Here is a 20,906-nt window from a genome sequence, read left to right on the forward strand (position 1 = left end):
AGAATCCCGGGGGATCAGAGGAGGAAAGAGAAAGATTATTAACTTTCTTGTACCTCGATCAGACCCCCCCAAGACAGTAACCATGACTATATGACATATAATGTGTGTGTATATATAACATGTGTGTGTGTGTGTGTATACTATGTAGGGGGACTCTTTATTTTATTAGCATTAACCATGCTGTCTGTCCGTGTACTGAGCAGTGATAATTTATCACTGCTTAATAAACTGACATCTCTGTGTTTCAGTGAATTTCTGGTACTGTAATCTCATAAAGTCTCACGAGATTCCAATATCAGGGGCCGTTCTCCACTGTTTGAAGCATTTGTAGATCGCTTCACTCCTCCAAATGAGAAGTGATCTACAAAGCTTCATAAACTGGCATCCAGAGGAGAGCGATCTCCTCTGAGAAAGCTGGAGAATTAAGCAGTGAAATTTTTTCACTGGTTCATAAACAGAGATCTATGTCTCTGAAGGCAGGGAGTGTCTAGGTATGGACTACACTAGCTAAAGACAGAATGGGGGAGGGGTGTTGGGGGACATATCAAATACAATAAACAATACAAAATAGAGGTTACTGTGGCATCAGAGTCTGTAAGATTGGCAAAACCAACATACGTTTTGTTAGATTATTTTAAACTCTAAATACATATGACAAAGTATGAAGGAATTACCCAGAGCATGATAATAACAGCAGAAATTGTTATGTACCAGGTAAAAATAATGTTAAATACCGTAGTTACATTTTGTAATAAAATATAACCAGCAGAATGTTGTCTCAGTGATTTATGTTCAGCGAGAATATTTTTTTTCATTAATCCGAACTTCAAATTACATTTCTGTCCTGGGCCTACCATTTTTTACTAAAGAACAAGCTGATCTATTTGTAAACATAGGTAAATATTCAGTGATGACCAAAAAAAAAATATTGAGAGTCTATAAAAGTATGAAAGTAGGAGACAGAGTTCTCTCACGTCTTACCCTTCTAAAGCATTCAGTAATATGGGATTCTGCTGAAATAACTGACATCACCGGTGATGTCAATGATATGTGGCATGCATGCCAAATTTTGGGACATCAAGATAACCATCACTGCAACACACTGATGGTATGGAAGTCCACCTGCCACTGGCTGGCATTCCTGTGTAGCCTGTGTGACATTATGTACTGTAGATCAGTGGCCATGCATAAACAAGTTGTGTTCATGTTTTAATGTATATACATTTTTGGATGTGGTTTGTTTTGTATTGTGATGTTTTTCTTTTGTATTTGTAAGAAAAAAAAATGCCAATAAATAAAAAATGGAGTAAATATATTTCAATGTGTCTCTGGGTATGAAAGAGTAAAGTGTCTGGCAAGAACTAAAATGAACCCATCAGGTAAATGAGAGTGTACAAACCAACAATACTGTCAATGTTCAAGCACTTTGGCTTGGCAAATGAGGGCTCAATCATGGATCAAGAAACGTTATATAGGGTGAACATAAAAGGATTAGGGGTTTTTCAAAGGTACTTGGTGTACTGTGCTTTGGCAGTGTTAGTAACCTGAATACAATGATGGATGTGATTAGCTCACATCAAATGTAGAGGAGTATATTTGGGTATCAAACATTTGGTCAGAGTGTATGTTTGGCATCAAATATTCAGTGTTTGTAATCAAAAATATGTGGATAAGAGGTTGGTGGGCATTTAATTATAGGGTAAACGTCTTAAGCACAATATAAGTAGCCAGGTATCTGTAGACATGGAAGATGTTCAAGGAAGCCTGGTGGGTATTAAACTGGTTATAAAGCCTGCACATTTTTTACCTTAATGCGCTCATTGCATTCAGGTAAAAAATGTTTAGGTAGTAGGATCCCCCCTCACCTGTCGTTATACTTACCTGAGCCCTCATTCAATCCAGCGCTGTAACCATCTGCAGCAGCTCTATCCTCGAGCTCACTGGTCTCACAGACTTTGTTGATGCAGCGGGAGCCATTGGCTTCCACTGCTCTCAATCAAAGCCAATGATGAGGGAGGGTCTGTGCAGAGCCCTGCTGTGTGTCCATAGATGCAGGCAGCGTGGCTTGGGAGCGAGATTACGCGGGTACCCATATACAAAGTGACTTCCTATGGGGTCACTCACCAGAGAAGAGGAACCAAAAGTGTCGGCGGGGGACTCGAGAAGAAGAGGTGCGGGACTGCTCTGTGCAATTCCTTTGCACACAGCAGGTAAGTTTAAACTTGTTTGTTATTTTGCATTTACAATCATTAGCAAATCTGTGGTAAAGAGTTTCAGAAATAACAAATGTGACTAAGTGTATGTGCCCATGAAATAAAGGGGCAATGTGTCAGGACTTTGGCACATGGGATATGTAGGGAAATGAAAAATGAGTAAAGTAGGTTTAGGTGCATGAAGTATGGTTATTAAAATTAGCATGTATGAACTGTGTTGTGGGGCTAGGTCAAGGTATTATTTTTGCAGAGCACATAATGACTGTATCCCCTATTGCAACTTTTTGCATTGCCAAAGATAGCAATACAAGCTGACACGCATTGCAGTCCCTCTGCGCTCCATTAAAGACTAAAAAAAAGTTTTACCTTTAATTATACTTTAAAACTTCCCCTGCACCTCCCTCCTACCTATCCTGCATACTGTGTATAAAAAAAATCTGTGTATTTAGCTATTTTTTATTTGGTTTGGTCATGTATTCAAGCAGCTCCAACTCCCCTGGGTCAGTGAGTAGCTGCTGCAGGGGAGAGAAGGGAGCGGCAACAATGGCTGGGCCATGGGAACCTATGGAAAACAAGTGTATAGGTGCTGCAACCTTCCCACATAAAATCTCCGTCCGGTGCTCAGACCTTGAGGCTGCTGACACCTCCAACGAACCAGAGTAAGGAAAGGGATGGTCGGCACACGGGATGACATCCAAAATAGTATTCCTTTATTAAATACATGTATAGAGCTTTAAAACAGCTGTTTTACAGCTCTGTACAAGTATTTAATAAAGGAATACTATTTTGGATGTCATCCTGAGTGCCATCCATCCCTTTTTCCTTATCCATGGGAACCTATGGGTGAAGTCACAGCTGTTGACAAGTGCTCCCTTAATTGGAGCTGCTGAATCACGTGACTGGACGAAATTAAAAACATGTAAGTACACAGATCTTTATATACAGGGTTAGCAGAATAGGTATGCAATGGGGGAAAATGTTTAGGAATAGTTAGAGTTAGCCTTTACTAACATTTTAAGAGTTTGTATTCCATGGTATTTAAATGCAAATGTGTTTTGCAAATATAAAGCAAAACATAAAATTTCACACACCACCATAACAAACTGAATACTATATTTAATTCCACCCCTTTTCTTGATTTCCCAAGCTTGACATATTACCCTGATTTTGCCTTCTTTTTTTCTCATTTTGTCAACAGTTGACACCTTACAGAGGTCCTAGATTATGATGCATGTTGGATATTATACAATATAATTAATAAAATGTCTTTTTATATATTTTTTGTTGATTTAGATGACACATTTCATTTGATAGAATATACAGTATCAAGCCAGTTTCTAACAGAAAAGCTTAATTACATCAATGCAAAACACTTTTATGCATTAGGAGCCTTATCATATTATCTATGCAATTCCTAAACCATATGTTTTGGGCACAAATGCACATCGATTTTCAAATGCCATATGAATAAGTCACTGAATATAACTGCTTTTGCTTATGTGTTCTTGTGCTATCCTATGGCAAGCTTCCTGTTACTTTAATAGGAGCTACACATGTGCACCATATTGCAATCTGTCTGCTTAATTAACCCCTCTAATTCACAGTGGAGATGCCCTCCTCTTTTTTCTGATAACAAGATAGGTCATAGATGAGGAATATTTTTGCACTAACCCCATGGTTAGTGCATATTTATATGTATTCATATGTATTTGCAAATTTAGGCAAAAAAAAATGTTTTTCGACCTATAAAAGTTGAAACCTATAATTAGGCTTTTGCGCTAAATAGCTGGAGAGTATGCTCAGGATATTTTTTTATTGCAATGTTTTAACCTGCCCTTGTGCACCTTTCTTTTTGCTAGCTATAACCTGATCTGAGTGGTTACCATTTTAATCGGGTGAAGATAACTTGACATCAAGAATCCTAGACAAAGACAATACGTGCCAATAGATGCTACAACTCGCCCAGTTCTACACTAAAATAAATAGTTTTTATTTCTGTGGATTTGGCCTGCAACTATATTCCTGCAATCTGAATACAAACAAGAATACATAAGACGTTTACTGTGAAAATCAATGTGCAAACATAGAATTTCCTATATACTATGTGCAATATGATATCAGTAGTACTGAATTATGTAGCTTAAAAGAGAGAAACAGATGCAAGAGCTTAAGTGGAACATAAATGTGGATGCAGTAACTTTTTTTCTTGTTTGATCTATAAGCCTCAAGTGGTAACGTATCAGTAAGACATGTTAAGCACTATACTACATATTAAGTGTCGCAAACAGCTGGTAAAAACTAAAGTGAGAGCTGCATTGCACTTCTCAGTTTCAAATTTTAAAGTCTTTGTGCATCTGTATGTAATAAAAGAGAAATATGACAGTCTTTGGGAAGTGTAAAGTGAAAATATTACTTTTTCCAAAGATGTCAAATACTATTCTTTTGAACAATATAAATGCAAATTCTTATCACTGGAAGGTGACTCAGTCAAAACCTCCTCATAATATTAAAAATTAGCTTAATGATGTACAGAGGACAACCACACATTAGAACCACTAATTAGAATTTTTTGCTCTGTGTAACAGTTTATTTAAAAATTTGCATTTCTAATTAAAACACAAGCCATTTTGTAGTTAATGTTGTTAAAAAAACAAAAACTTTTCATTTCAATTTTCAGCTAGCCATAGAAACAGTACTCACAGTTTAGAACTTTAGATGGTATTTTTCTGAATTCCCATTCCTTTTGTAATGGGATCATTACCTTTGCTAAAAATCTGCAAAGAGCTTGAGGCCATATTACATTTATCCCCAGCACTAATAATTTTATCTATGGTGAGATACCAGTAAAGATGCCACTCATCCAAAAGGGGTACTGAGGGGCTTAAATGTTTCTATCTGTAACATTGGTTTGATCACATTATTATAGCAAGGAGATCTTCTAACCCTCCCCACTCACTTTCTGAAAGTGCACTTGAATGGCCTATTTTAAAATTATTATCATACAGGATTTATATAGTAACAACAGTTTGTGTAGCACTTTGCAAAATTGAGGAAGCCAGTATAGTTACAGTACAATTTAATAAAAGGGGGATCAGAGGGCCCAGTTTGATTGTTAGAGCTTACAATCTACAAACGAAGGTCAAGTGATACAAAAGGTAATAACTGTGAGGGATAAAGCTAATAGAGAAAGTAAAAGTACAGTTTATTAGTTAGTATAGACCTCTCTGAAGAGATGGGAATTTCCATCTCTTCCAGGAATCACCTAAACAGCATTGGAGATAGCCAGTCAGATTGGGTTAGGGAGTTCCAGAGGATAAGAGAAGCTCTGGGGACGCACTGGAGGCGAGCATGGAATTAGGTGATAAGGGAGCTAGAGAGCAGGAGGTCCTTGGAGGATCGAAAAAAACTGTTTTCTAAGTATTTTGAGATGAGGCTCTTGATGTAGCTGGGTGCAGAGTTGTGGGTGGCTTTTTAGGGGTGTTTTTTTAGGTAATTTTTAGTATTTTTACTTTTATTCATAAGGCAAGCAGCCAATGGAAGGCTTGGCTGAAAGGATTAGAGGACACTGAACGATTGTTGCTTTCAGTTTTTTTTAATTATTTTATTATGTATTTTATTAATAAAATTTAACACTGTACCTTAATTTTTATTTTTTTTGATCAACTTTATTGCTATCACAAGGGATGAACAACATCGCTTGTGAAAGCATAGGCCATGGTCCTCTTTATGGAGAGATCTGGGGTCTATGAGACTCCAGATCTCTCCTTTGGCCTCCAGAAGAGCTGATTAAACCAAGATCGGTTTTATCAGCTGCTTTACAAGCCAATAACAGCTTGTAAATAAACAAACCAAAAATGGAAGTGTTGAAATCCTTGTCACTTACGGTTTCTGATGTCACAGAAGGGGGAAGGAACTTTGGTTACTTCCATTCTTCTCAGTACAATAGATGCAGCCAGTCCTATCGGCCCGGTGGGACAGAAGAGCCTGGGAAAAGAGGTGGTGGGAAAAGGGAGACCCCATTCTGCCTCCTGTAAAAGTAATCAAGTGACTGTATAGCCACTTGAATCACTTATACTAGAAAGAGTATAACTGGCTGAACCAAACGGTACCATGAGTATGGTTGTAGCTGCAACTATGATCCTGGTATAACTTCCCCAATACAAGGCCGTATATTAAGGAACGGCGGTATTGAGGTAGTTAAAGGGGATGATGACGCCTCCAAGAATAATTGTGAGAACTTCGGAGGAGAGAAAGCAGGGTAGACAGGCAGGGAAGGCATTAAGGGAGCCTGACACTGGTCCAGGAGGCCAATAGATCAAAGCAATCCTCAAAGAAACTGCAGAAAATAGACAGGTACAGTGAGCTTCAAAAGAGGAGAAGGACAGAAAGAGAAAGGTGAGGGAAGACCTAAAAGGTGTTTTGTGAGGATATAAGCATTTCATTCACTGGGCTTGGGTGAGTGAGTCCAGTGAAGGCCACCATGGCAGGGGACAACTGAAGGGGCACTGTAAGATTTTTGAAGCCACGTTTCAGTAACCACAAGTATGTTAAAGAAGATAGTGATAAAAAGGTCATGGACAGACTGAGCGGGCATTCCAAAAGCACATTTGAAGGGTAGGCTGCTTCTAAAAAAATAAAAATAATAGAAATTAGATTTTGTTGGGTGTGTTAGTGGATGTTAAATGATGGAGGGCCAGGTTTTAAAGATATATCCCCAGGTAGAAGAAGGGTGAGAAAGAAAATATGGGAGACTTATATGAAGGAATATGTCCCAGTTTCCTGGAGGTCTTTTCAGAATGTGGGTTCAGAATTATCAGGAACTGATGAGTGCAGTAATAGGGAGAAGGAAGCAGTGAGAGGGATAAATATAAGCTGTAGGGTGGAAAAGAGAGGTGAAGGAAACGTAGTTCAAGGAGAAAGGACACAAATGTGAGGAGAAAAGGTAGAGAGAGCATGTTACCAGGTGCAGAGATTAGGAAGCAAACTGGGAAACAGAGATATCGAAGACATGGAGGGTTAAATAAGGGTCACTTGCAGTCTGTTTGGTGTTTTGCAAAGTAGTTTGCTGCTCATTTTCTTAGCTAAAGTGCTATGCTAAAGTGCCCCAGTACTTCTTTAAGATTGTACTTAAAGCCCAACTTCAGGAAAATTTTAAACGATCCCTTGCAGTGGGGCTGTACCTGCACTGCAAGGGTTAATTACTTGCTTTGACTAGGGCAGAGCTCTCCCATGCTCTGGTGGTGGACTGTCACTCAACATCAACATGTCCAACATGACCCAAAAAAGTGTTTCAACAGTCTGGTATATGATCATACCAGACCCACTTAAAACTATAAAATTAGCAAGTGTTTTTGAGCTTTGTAACTATATACCTTCATCACTTACTTGCATATATCACCTTCTGGGTCTTCTAGACCAAATTTTTCATCAAAGGTCAGTTGTATCCGTACATGTTCCTCCAGTGCAACCAATTTCCATACCAACACAGTGCTTCTTGGATAAGAGTGGGGAAACCGGGGGCTGTGGATGGATCCATTAAATGCAACCGAAACAATCTTCTCATGCTGGTGCTCTTGCACTCCTACAACAAATAAATAGATAAGAACTATGAAAATGCCATCAAAAGGGCATCGGTATAATTCTGAATGATCATTGTTCACATATAGAAAGCCATATGCTTATCAAAATATAAGGAGGAAAAAACAAGCTGCAAGTCTCTCAAACAGACCTTTACCTGACTTGTACACAGTGAACATAGGGATCGGAAAAACACAGGTATGTCCAGTTTACTCAAACACCTCTCTTATTCCCATTGAACAAAATCTCTCTCTGATTATTAAATAGTTTTTTTATCCATTTATATACATGGCAAGATATAAATCATAATTAGCAAAGTAGCTTTGCATATGGAGGAAGATTTTGAAATTGGACTTTTCGTTTTCCAAAACTTTAAAATGAATTGGTAGCTAAGGACAGTTAAAATAAAAATCCATACTTGCAGTATAGATGCCCCATGCATTGCAAAGGTTAAGCGCTTGTTTAGGTTTAGGGGGTGGGAAAAGTAGTTTTACTTACCTGATCCTGCACTCCCACAGCAGCCAGCGCTCTCCTGCGCTCCAGCAGTGGACTGTTCCTTAGCATCCTCACATGGTATGCATTCAATGCAAGGCTATAGACCCCACATTTACAACCACACATTTATAAGATCATTACGTGAAAGTTTATCAAATGTTTTGCTGAAATCAAAATAGGCTAAAGCACCACCCTGGTCCAAACCGTTAGTAGTATAGTCAAAAAATTAAATCAGATTAGTCTGAAATGATCTGCACTCAGTAAAGCCATGCTGCTTTGGGTTCAGCAAAATGTAAGTGATTTATGATCCTTCTTTTAGGAGCGATTTCAATTTGCTACCATTCTTGTGGAAAGATACAATATTAGTTGTCCGACTGTCATTGGGAACTTCTCCTGTTGGAAGGGATTTATTAAAATGATTAGTTAACGGTCCACTAGTTATACCTCAAAGTCCATTTAAAACTCTGGGATGAATACCATCAGGGCCCATTGCTTTGTTAAGTTTCAAGCAAGCCAGTTCCTCTGCTACCTCTACCTATAGAAATCCTGAAATGTAACTGTCATTACTAGAACCAATATGATTTACACAACTTGGTATTGTTAGTGCAATTTATTTCTGAGAAGACTGAACCAAAGTAATTGTCTCAAATGTTTTTCTACATCCAGCCCCCCTCCAACATAAGTGTTGCACCCAGTTTTCATTGTAGTGATCCCACTGTATTTTTTTGCAGATGTACCTAAAAAAGGTATTATCTCCTTTCCTAATAGGTTTAGCCATTTCCACCTCTTTCCGTGCTTTGGCAGCAATGATGAAGTGTTTGGCCTCCTTTTGTCTATTTCTTTTTTACCATTTACAATCAATCAGCTACACTTACTGTTTCTTTGAATCTCCTATATATTGAACCATGTTTTTTGCTCCCGTTTATACTTAATTTGCCTGACATATAATCTAGTTGCCTCAAAGATGGTAGACTTTAACAGTGCCCACTGATTACCACTGTTTTTTTCCAGCCTTTTCATAATTTTTTTAGAATGGGGGTTTATTTTCTTTTCTAAAAGTGGAACTTTACCCATAACAACTCGATAAAAGAATAATGTTCTTTAGCAAGAAATATACATTCTACATTAATAATTATGCTACCAAAATTAGTGTGTACTGTTAATTGCTTCCAGCATCACCCCTGTTTCTTCTTGCCAGAGGCTGACATTTTGCTAAAGCTCAGGGCCCCTGAGCAGCAGTAAATCATTAGGTTATCAGCAGATTTTAAACAGTATAGGCACCTATTTTTAATTTTTACATAGCTGTAAAAGGTGCCAGCCTGAAGTGATCTAGCAGGACTTAATTTTCTTACTAAAATTCCACTTTATTATCAGTGAATCAACCCCACAATACTTTTTGCTGTCTTAAATCTTCTATAAAGTAATGAACTGGAGTGACACACTTAACAATTATCCACAAAGCAATAGATTATGTATTATAAGGTTTGTGGTTTTGGGGTTAGAGAGGATGTTTGCATTGTACCTGCCCTTACTGTACATATCCGGTAGATAAAATAATCTCTCTTAAGTCTGTCCCAGATTATGACAAATAAAAAAAATAATTGCAGATCAAACAAGCTGTAATAATTTAACTTGCACTTTTTTTTTATTGTAGGAGACTCCATACAATTTAGAAGCAATAAAAAATAATAAAAAGTGAAATTCGGTATATGCTGTATGCATGAACACACACCCACACACACACACATTATTATTATACAGGATTTATATAGCGCCAACAGTTTATGCAGTGCTTTACAACTGAAGGGTAGACAGTACAAATACAATACACTTTAATACAGTAGGAATCAGAGGGCCCTGCTCCTTAGAGCTTACAATCTAAGAAGGTCAAGAGGTACAAGAGGTAATAACTGTGGGGGATGTGCTGATGGAGAAAGTAAATGTACAGTTGTTAGGTGGGGGCCAGATTGGCTTCTCTGAAAAGATACGTTTTCAGGGATCGTCTGAATGGACAAAGTAGGAGAAAGTCGGACAGATTGGGGTAGAGCATTCCAGAGGATTATATTTGTTTTATTTGTTTTTTTCCAGCATTTTACACTTATTTTTAAATTATTACATGAACTTAGCTGAGATACCACAGACTAAAGTAGCACGTCTGAACATATTTATAATTATATTCCAGAAAGGTCTATTAGATGCAGTCCTGTGTAATGTACCATATTGAAAAAGGTCCATTAAGTTTTTAAAAATGCATCAAAAACGTAATGCATTTAAAACATACTTAATAGCTACAAATGTCCTAATGATTAGGGATTTCACACTGCTAAGGGGCCTTTAGCCCACTGTACAATAATATCAAGTATGGGAGCACTGGTAAACAATATTGTATACAGGAATACAAGGATCAAGGGCTTAGAAAATAGTCTTAGCACCACATCCCAAAACCAGTATGAAACCAAAACAAATGCAATACAATGGAACCTTAAAAATTATATGGAATCAAACATACTAAAAATATACAAATAGAAAACAGATTTTTAATTGTTTATAGATTCAAATCCTGACACAAATACATTAGAAACGTTGGTAACAACACATTTGGAGATACATTCATGTACTGCCAGTACGTCCCAATATACAATATGTGCCCTATATTTCCCACAGTTTAATCAAGTTTACACATTTCCGTGTTACCAAACTGGGGGTTTTATTTACTAAAGGTAAATCCACTGTGCACTGCAAGTGCACTTGAAAGTGCACTTGGAAGTGCAGTCGCTGTAGACATGACTAAAGAATTTGTCAACCTCACTTCTTCTACTAACTCTTGAAATAATAGCATGAGCTGTGTAACATGGGTATAATGGCCACAGCAGCCATTTTATTTGAAAAAAATAATGTAACATTAACATAAACATTAAACAATAAACAATTTCAATCATTAATTTATAACTAAAATTGCACATGTCCTCAGCCTTGCTCCAACTAGCTTGAATATGAACTTACCTAGCTCTGGGTGGGAAAACCACCAATAGCCAACCAAGTGGAAGCACCATACCCCAGATGGTCCCTAGACGTTTGTAACAATTTAAGTATTTACTGAAACCCCCCCCCCCCCACTCTCGAAGACCCCCTGACCCACCTAGTTTCTATAACAACTTTTTTATTATTATTAATACCTTCCTTCAACCACTGTCTGACAATGAACCACAAATATAGGGCGGGTGGGAGGGGAACCTATCTCTTCGCCTCTTTCCAGAATGAATACCCAGTATCCTTCACACAACCAACCCTTGCAGGTCCACCCTACCCATTTGACCTTCAGCCCCCACTCTGTATTAAACTCACATGTTTAAACCTTTTCTGACCTGTTCCTGCTCTTAGTCATGCAGACCATCCATTCATTTGCTATTCTCCAGATCTCACTTTATATAAAAAAGCAAAATGAAGAATTATATAAAGATATATACAAGTTATCTCACACTTTTAATATTGATTGAACAACTCACATGAAGGGTATGTATAAGAATCAAAGTTATCTCCAGGTAAATATAAAAAACAGATTAATGCAGCTCTGTCAATACATTTTTAAATACAGTATAAAAAAGTTCAGCCTGTGTACTATAAGTACTTGAATGCTACAAACATATATGCGGCCACTAAAGTCTGAAAAAGTCCTGTCTTGTATATATGTGCAAGGTCAGTGCTTCATAGGTTCCTTTCAAAAACTGTCTTGAGCAGAAGCACTACACGTTCCCTTAGCATGCCAGTTAGATATAGCTAGGTTAGATGGTCTATGTCACAAAGTCTATTGATTTATAAGAGACCATCCATATTTTTAAAAACATATCTTTAGAAAAAGCTCTTCATCTTCTTTTCATTACACTGGTATTTTTACTGAAATTAGATATTCCCTTTGCCCACCATGTCTTGGTCTCTCCCCAAAAACAAGTAAGGGAAAACAGTAGCTGTTGTAACATTTATTGGATTAAAAATCATGGCTGATGTGCAAGGTTTTATATAACAGCCAAGGAAATGTCAACAGCTGTAAATCTAGGGAGAGATTCCAGTTTAGAAATGGTGTCTATAGTACTGCTGCTGAAATATATGGCTCTTTTATGAACAAAGCGTGTTATAATAATGGAATCAAAATAAAATAAAGACTGCATCTATTTTTAAATTTTTATAGGTAAAGGGCCAAAGTTAGTTAGAAAAACCCCAGCAGCCAGATAATCATATAATACTCTGCAGTATAATGGTCAGTTGAAGTAAACTATGAATGACAGTGTTTTGTCTGCTCATTCCTATAGTGATGTCCTGAAAGGGGAGATGAATTTTAAGTTGTATTGAAACAGCTTAGACATTCGGCATATTGCAGTAGACAGGGGACCACACACAGAAGTGGTGAATGAGTTATATTCAGGTTTAAAGAGACAAAATGGGTGCTTGAAAAACGAAACTAGTCTTCCATAAAATCAACCATAAAATGTCAAGGAAAGTTAGGAATGAAAGACACCTGGAACTCTGTTAAATAGAAAAAGATGCAATGTTTTGTGTTCAATCATGCTCAATGCCCTTAAAATAACTTTCTACAGACATTCATATTGTGAGTGAAAGCAATGGTTTTTCTTCAGTTCATATACTTTTATCTTCATAAAGGTCTCTGTGTGCAAGAATGTTTTCCGAGCAATCTATAATTACTTTTGCATATTGTCTTCTGGCACAGTCGAGTGTGTAAAGCCCACTGCAGTATGACTTAGTAGGCAATGCTGTAACTTGAGAAGTGTGTTCTAAACTTTAATGCTGCTTTGTTCTTGGTTCTCCATGGCATAATCAAATCAAATGACTGTAGGCTATTTTACTGCTACATTCCAACATCTTGGTGACTTTGTCTGAAATAGGAACTAAACGACTCTAGAGAGGCTAAATTCTATATTCACGAAAAAATTATTGTACTTTTAAGTATATTTTGGCTAATTTAAAATCAACCCACCCCAAAGTAATATTTAAGTTTTTTGAAAATGCCAATATTTTGTATTACTCTCGAGTTTGTTTTTATCTTCAGGGGTAAGAATGCTAATCATTAGTTCCCAGTTTTGCCCACTCACCATGGCTGCTACAGTGAAGACTCATCCTCCTTGTTAAATATATTTTTAATTTATGGATAATATACTGTAGACCGGTAAAAACCCCTCCCTGCAGTTGCAGACATAGTGAGACTTCAAGGTATGAAAAGCCAGGTCCTATAGTGGGACCTGCATTACATTCAAGCTTGTTAGCTTGTTTTATCTTCAGGGGTAAGGACTAATTGTTAGTTTCCAGTTTTGTCCACCCACCTTGGTTGCTACAAGGAAGACTCACCCTCCTTCTTAAATATTTATTTAATTTATGGAGAATACAGACAGGTATTAACCCCTCCCCACAGTTGCAGATGTAGTGTGTCTTCAAGGTATGAAATGTCAGGTCCTATAGACGACTATAGCCCATCCCCACATGCCAAGGTTCTAGGTGTAGTCCTAGACTCTGAACTCTCCTTCAAGCAACACATCCAATCACTGTCCAAATCCTGCTGCCTCAACCTCCGCAACATCTCCAAAATACGCCCCTTTCTAACCAATGACACAACAAAGCTCTTAATTCACTCACTGGTCATCTCTCGCCTTGACTACTGCAACTCCCTTCTCATTGGCTTACCTCTACATAGTCTATCACCTCTTCAATCCATTATGAATGCCGCTGCCAGACTCATCCACCTTACCAGTCGCTCTGTGTCTGCCACTCCTCTATGTCAATCCCTCCACTGGCTTCCGCTCGGCCAAAGAATTAAATTCAAAATTCTAACAACTAATTCTACAAAGCCATCCACAATTTCGCCCCCAGCTACATCACTTGCTTAGTCTCTAAATACCAACCTACTCGCTCTCTTCGTTCCTCTCAAGACCTCCTGCTCTCTAGCTCCCTTGTCACCTCCTCCCATGCTTGCCTCCAGGCCTTTTCCAAAGCCTCTCCAATCCTATGGAACTCCTTACCCCAATCTGTCCGCTTATCTCCTACTTTATTAGCTTTCAGAAGATCCCTGAAAACACTTCTCTTCAGAGAAGCCTATCCTACCCACACCTAAAAACTGTACTTTTTTTTTTTTTTTTCCCATCAGCTCATCCCCCACAGTTATTACCTTTTGTCTCCACTTGACCCTCCCTTCTAGATTGTAAGCTCTAACGAGCAGGGCCCTCTGATCCCTCCTGTATTGGTTTGTATTGTAAGTGTACTGTCTGCCCCATGTTGTAAAGCGCTGCGCAAACTGTTGGCGCTATATAAATCCTGTATAATAATAATAATAATAATAATAATATAGTGGGACCTGTATTACTCTCAAGCTTTTTTTTATTTTCAGGACTAAGAACTCTAATGGTTAGTTCCCAGTATTGACCACCCACCATGGTTGCTACAAGGAAGACTCACCCTCCTTGTTAAATATTTTTTATTAATTTATTGAGAATAATGACAGGTAAAACCCCCCTCCCTGCAGTTTCAGAAGTAGTGAGACTTCAGCGTATGAAAAGTCAGGTATTATAGTGGGACCTATATTACTCTTGAGCTTGTTTTATCCTAAGGAGTAAGAACTCTAATTGTTAGTTTCCAGTATTGCCCACCCACCATGGTTGCTACAAGGAAGACTTACCCTCCTTCCTAAATATGTTTTTAATTTATTGAGAATATAGACAGGTATAAACCCCTCCCTGCAGTTGCAGAAGTAGTGAGACTTCAAGGTATAGAAAGTTGGGTCCCATAGTGGGACATGTATTACTCTCAAGTTTGTTTTATCTTCACTCTAATTGTTAGTTTGCAGTTTTGGCCACCCACCATGGTTGCTACTGTCCATGGAAGGCCTCGCCCTCTTTTTTAAATATTTCTTTAATTTATGAAGAACATTGATAGGTATAAATCCCCTTCCGGCAGTTGCAGAAGTAGTGAGACTTCAATGTGGAAGCAATGAAAGTTTGAGGTGTGGAAGGCCAGGTCCTTTAGTGGAAGATCTTAATATCATATTTGGCTATTAAACTCATGAAATTTACATTCACACAAGCCAATCTGTGTTTTATTTACTTTAGCCTGATCTATCTGTTCAGATTGTCCAATCTGGCTTATTGTGCTTCACAAACTGCTATTTTATTACTAAATAAGCCATCTGGGTCAATTTCTTTGTTGTCAGTTAGTAAAAGTTCTTCATTTACTTACTTTAAATCGGCTTTCACCTAAAATGTTTTTGCTTACACATTTCCTGTGTAGAGGACTGTATTATTTTTACAGTCATATGTTCATGTATTCTGATTAATGGCAGAAAATCAAAGAAGGAACAGAGCACTGTTTGCCATTCTTGAGAAGATATTCTTTTGGTTAACTGCTTGCTCTGATAAAAAGCTAGCAGTTGCCCAGAAAAATACTTCCTTGGCAACCAGGACATGAAGTGAACTTGTGCTGCATTTTAGAAGTAACAATCCTATGTAAGGGAAAACGCCACAAAATGTATGCTTTAGGGTCTGATTGTCCTTGCCTCAATGGCTAAACTCCACCAACTGCCATCCTCATTTCCAGAAAAAGTGTCCTTAAAGCGGAACTTTACCCATAAGAACGTGATAAAAAATGATGTTCTTTAGCAAGGAATATATATTTTACATTATTAATTATGCTACCAAAAGAGTCTGTGCTGTAAATTGCCTCCAGCATTGCTCCTGTTTCTTCTGGCTGGAGGCTGCAATTTTGCTAAAGCCCAAAGCCCCAGCTGTAAATCATAAAGCAGAACTGAACCCATCAACTTACCAGTTTCAAAAAACAGTTTGAATTGATTGTGTCCTCAACCAAACCGTCAAACTATCAAATGGCTGGTGTTCTAACTGATCACATGTGCAACACCATAGGAGTTGCAGTTCAAGCAGAAGCAGCTTCCTTGGCTGTAAAGGACAGGAGGGTTAATTCCGCTTTAAGGCTGTCAGCAGATCGGCCTCTACAAACTCGGCAGTGCCTAGAAATGGAGCGCAACTGAGCATGTTCAGAGCAGAGTGAGACAGTGTATAACTAGATTTTAAACCTTATAGGCACTTTATTTTTTACATAGCTATACCTGTAAAAGGGGCCAGCCTGAAGTGATCTAACAGGACTTAATTTTCTGACTAAAGTTCCACTTTAACCGCTTGCTGACTGCTGCACACAGATGTACGTCGGCAGAATGGCACAGGCAGGCAAATGGTCGTACCTGTACGTCCCTTTAAATTTGCTGCCAATCGGGCGCGCCCGCCACATGCTGCGGTCCCAGGAACTCGATGTTCACCAGCAGCCCGCGATTGCGGTGTGGAGAGGCAGAACAGGGAGATGCCTGTGTGATGCCTGTGTAAACAAGGCATTTCCCTGTTCTGCCTTGTGACATGACAGAGATCCACTGCTCCCTGTCATCTGGAGCAGTGATAGCTGTCATGTCAGTGGTAGCCCATCCCCCTACAGTTAGAACACCTCCCTAGGACACACTTAACCCCTTGATCGCCCCCTAGTGTTTAACCCTTTCCCTGCCAGTGTCATTTACACAGTAATCAGTGCATTTTTATAGCACTGATCGCTGTATAAATGACAATGGTCCCAAACTAGTGTCAAAAGCGTCCGATGTGTCCGTCATAATGTTGCAGTCACAATAAAAATTGCAGATTGCCACCATTACTAATGAAAAAAGAAATAATTTTTGGAGGATATTTATTAGAGCAAAAAGTAAAAAATATTGTTTTTTTTTCAAAATTGTCGCTCTTTTTTTGTTTATAGCGCAAAAAATAAAAACTGCAGAGGTGATCAAATACCACCAAAAGAAAACTTTATTTATGGGGAAAAAAGGACGTCAATTTTGTTTGGGAGCCACATTGCACGACCACGCAATTGTCAGCTCTGGTCTTTGGCCAGCCAAATGGTCCAGAGTTGAAGTGGTTAAAGAGCACCTGAACTGTGGAGGATGTGCCCAAATGGGCAAAAAAAGGACAAAGAACTAGTCATCAGTATTGTCTGTAGTCTCCCGTCTTTTGACTATTTCCCATTACTGATGCCTTGTACTGCAATATGCCCAGCTATGGAGGCAACTATCTTGGTAGAGGCAAGACTTCGCACGACCGCTCAATTGTCAGCTAAAGCAACGCAGTGCCGAATCGCAAAAAATGCTCTGGTCAGGAAGGGAGTAAAATCTTCTGGGGCTGAAGTGGTTAAAGTCCACTAAGGGAGCCTAATTAAACAATGACAGGGTTTAGCCATGAAGACAAAGAAGGTCAGGCTTCACTAACAAAGCACAGCTAAGTTAGTTTAGGCTTTGCAGATGTGAAGTCAGCTGGACAAGAAAGTAGTTTCAGTTGTCAATGAGGCCAGCAACCAAAGAATAGACACTTTATCCTACAGGAACCAATCAAATAATATTTCAGTGGACCAGAGACAATAAAATGAAATGTTAATAGTAATTATGGGTTACTGCACTTTCCCTGGTTTTCCCTGAATTTGCCTAATTCCGGAAAAAGGAAAAACGAGGACCCCAGTGCGCTAGATCTCTTATGGTTACTTATGGTTTAAACATATTTACTCAATACAAATGAAACATAATATTTGCTATATATACTAACTATATACACTCACTAGCCACTTTATAAGGTACACTGGTTCAATTGCTTGGTAACACAAATTGCTAATCAGCCAATCACATGGCAGCAACTCAATGCATTTAGGAATCTGGACATGGTGAAGACGACTTGTTGAAGTTAAAACTAAGCATCAGAATGGGGAATAAAGGGGATTTAAGTGACTTTGAACATGGCATGGTTGTTGGTGCCAGACGGAATGGTCTGAGTATTTAAAAAACTGTTGATCTACTAAGATTTTCACGCACAACCATCTCTAGGGTTTACAGAGAATGGTCTGAAAAAGAGAAAATATCCAGTGAGCGGCAGTTGTGTGGAGGAGAATGCCTTGTTGATGTCAGAGGTCATAGGAGAACGGTTAGACTGGTTTGAGATGATAGAAAGGCAACAGTAACTCAAATAACCACTCATTACAACCAAGGCATGCAGAATGGCATCTCTAAAGGCACAACACATCAAACCTTGAAGCAGATGGGCTACACCTGCAGAAGGCCACATCGGATGCCACTCCATTTAGCTAAGAACAGGAAACTGAGGCTACAATTCGTACCAAAATTGGGCAATGGAAGATTGGAAGAACGTTGCCTGAGTCTCGATTTCAGCTGCGTCATTCAGATGGTAGAGTCAGAATTTGGAGTAAACAACATAAATGCATGGATCCATTCTGCCTTGTATCAACAACGAATCAGGCTGTACCATTACCAATTGAGCATTGTTTAAATGCCACAGCCTTCCTGAGGATTGTTGCTGACCATGTCCATCCCTTTATGACTACAGTGTACCCATCTTCTGATGGCTACTTCCAGAAGGATAATGCACATGTCACTAAGCTCAAATCATCTCAAACTGGTTTCTTGAACATGACAATGAGGTCACTGTACTCCAATGGCCTCCACAGTCACCAGATCTCAATCCAATAGAGCGCCTTTGTGATGTGATGGATCGGGAGATTCACATCATGGATGTGCAGCCGACAAATCTGCAGCTGTGTGATGCTATCAAGTCAATATGGACCAAAATCTCGGAGGAATGTTTCCAACACCTTGTTGAATCTATCTATGCCACAAAGAATTAAGGCAGTTCTGAGGGCAAAAGGGGGTCCAACCTGGTACTAGTAAGGTGTACCTAATAAAGTGAGTATATGTAAATAACAGAGCCACAAAAGACAAAACTGACCAAACATACAAGAATCTACCTCCACCAATATACATTTATGCCATACGTCACTGCAGATTTTGTAATTAATAACAAGGATAGCTGCTTTTAGTTTAGAAAAGCTAATACTATAGCATAGCATATATAGTATAGTTTATAACTGACCATGTTCCAATAATGCCCTTGTGCATTAGTTTGGCATATCATTTACATCTAAAGAATATAATAGTAACTGTTTAATGCATGTGTGTCAGTTAAAAACAATTAACACCTAAGATATAGTTAATCGTTGAAAATGCCTCTGCTTAATATTAGTCCTGGTTAACAGTCGGTCAAAGTCTTATTACTTCCCTAAGCAGACAGGTTAAAAAGTAGATGATCTTACCCCTCTCACTGAGGGGTCTCAAAGCATATGAAGCTTAGAAGTCATGCTGATATAAAAAAAAAAAAAATATGAGTCACAATCAACAGGAACAATCGTAACATCAACAGACAATATTGTTCACATATAAATAACAAAAGAGTAGTGGACATGGGAATATATAAACACCAGGAGCGGGACAGTCATACAGGGGTCAATGGTTACTAAAATAGCAAGGTCAAGGCAAAGGGTCCTTGTTGTATTGTTCTCTTATTCTGTGTAAAACTGCTTACAGCAATTCTAATTTCTACTGCCCAGGAGTTTAACCACTTAATGACCAGAAGGATTTACCCCCTTAATGAACAGGCCATTTTTTGCGATATGGCACTGCGTCGCTTTAAGTGACAATTGCTCGGTCGTGCGACGTTGTACCCAAAAACAAAAGACAAAATGTATGTCCTTTTTTTCCCACAAATAGAGATTTTGGTGGTATTTGATCACATTTACAGTTTTTATTTTTTGCGCTATAACCAAAAAAAGTGTGCCAATTAAAAAAAAAAAGCAATATTTTTTACTTTTTGCTATAATATCCCAAAAAATAAATAAAATAAAACATATTTCTTCCTCAGTTTAGGCCAATATGTTTTCTTCTACATATTTTTGGTAAAAAAAATGCAATAAGCGTATAGTGATTGGTTTGTGCAAAAGTTAAAGTGTCTACAAAATAGGGGATAGATTTATGGCATTTTTATTTTTTTACTAGTAATGGCAGTGATCTGCGATTTTTAGCAGGACTGCAACATTGCAGCAGACAGATCGGACACTTTTGACACTTTTTTGGGACCAGTGACATCTATACAGTGATCAGTGCTATAGAACTTCACTGATTACTGTATAAATGACACTGGCAGGGAAGGGGTTAACACTAGTGGTGATCAAGGGGTTAAATGTGTTCCCTGGGAGATGCTTCTAACTGTGGGGGCAGTGTATTGACTGAAGGAGGAGAAAGAGATCACTGTTCCTGATCACTAAGAACAGACAATCTCTCTCTATTCCCCTGTCAGAACGGGGATCTGTTTGTTTACATTGACAGATCCCCGTTCTGGCACTCTGTGGAGCGATCGTGGGTGGCTGGCAGGTATCGAGGCCACCGGTCATGCGCATCGGCTCCAGCGCCGCATGTGCGCGCGCCCACTGTATCTATTGCATGAACCGACGTACAGCTATGGCGAATTGCGCAATAGAGACAACTTGCCGCAGTATAAGGACGACGGCTGGACAGCAAGTGGTTAAAGGCACGGTTATCAAATGTTTTATTCTAGATAGTATTTTTAAAGAATGCTTGCCTTTAACTTTTCCCTTTTTTTAATGTAGCACCCTCTACCAATAGGTAGGTGCTAGTAAGGTAATTTTACTAGGTTTATCCAGCACAGGCAAATTTAGGCAGGC

General features: G+C 38.6%; 1 protein-coding gene across 1 annotated transcript in view; it reads right to left on the reverse strand.

Annotated features, from left to right (window-relative positions):
- The window catches only part of PDGFC (platelet derived growth factor C), a 350,192-nt gene that overhangs the window by 154,456 nt on the left and 174,830 nt on the right, over positions 1-20,906 (reverse strand). Inside the window, exon 2 of the mRNA XM_073605674.1 lies at positions 7,599-7,794. Coding sequence (XP_073461775.1) covers positions 7,599-7,794 — 196 coding nt within the window. The remainder of the gene's footprint in view (positions 1-7,598; positions 7,795-20,906) is intronic.

The sequence above is a fragment of the Aquarana catesbeiana genome, linkage group LG01 (assembly GCF_042186555.1).
Source record: "Aquarana catesbeiana isolate 2022-GZ linkage group LG01, ASM4218655v1, whole genome shotgun sequence".
Classification (NCBI taxonomy): Eukaryota; Metazoa; Chordata; class Amphibia; order Anura; family Ranidae; genus Aquarana; species Aquarana catesbeiana.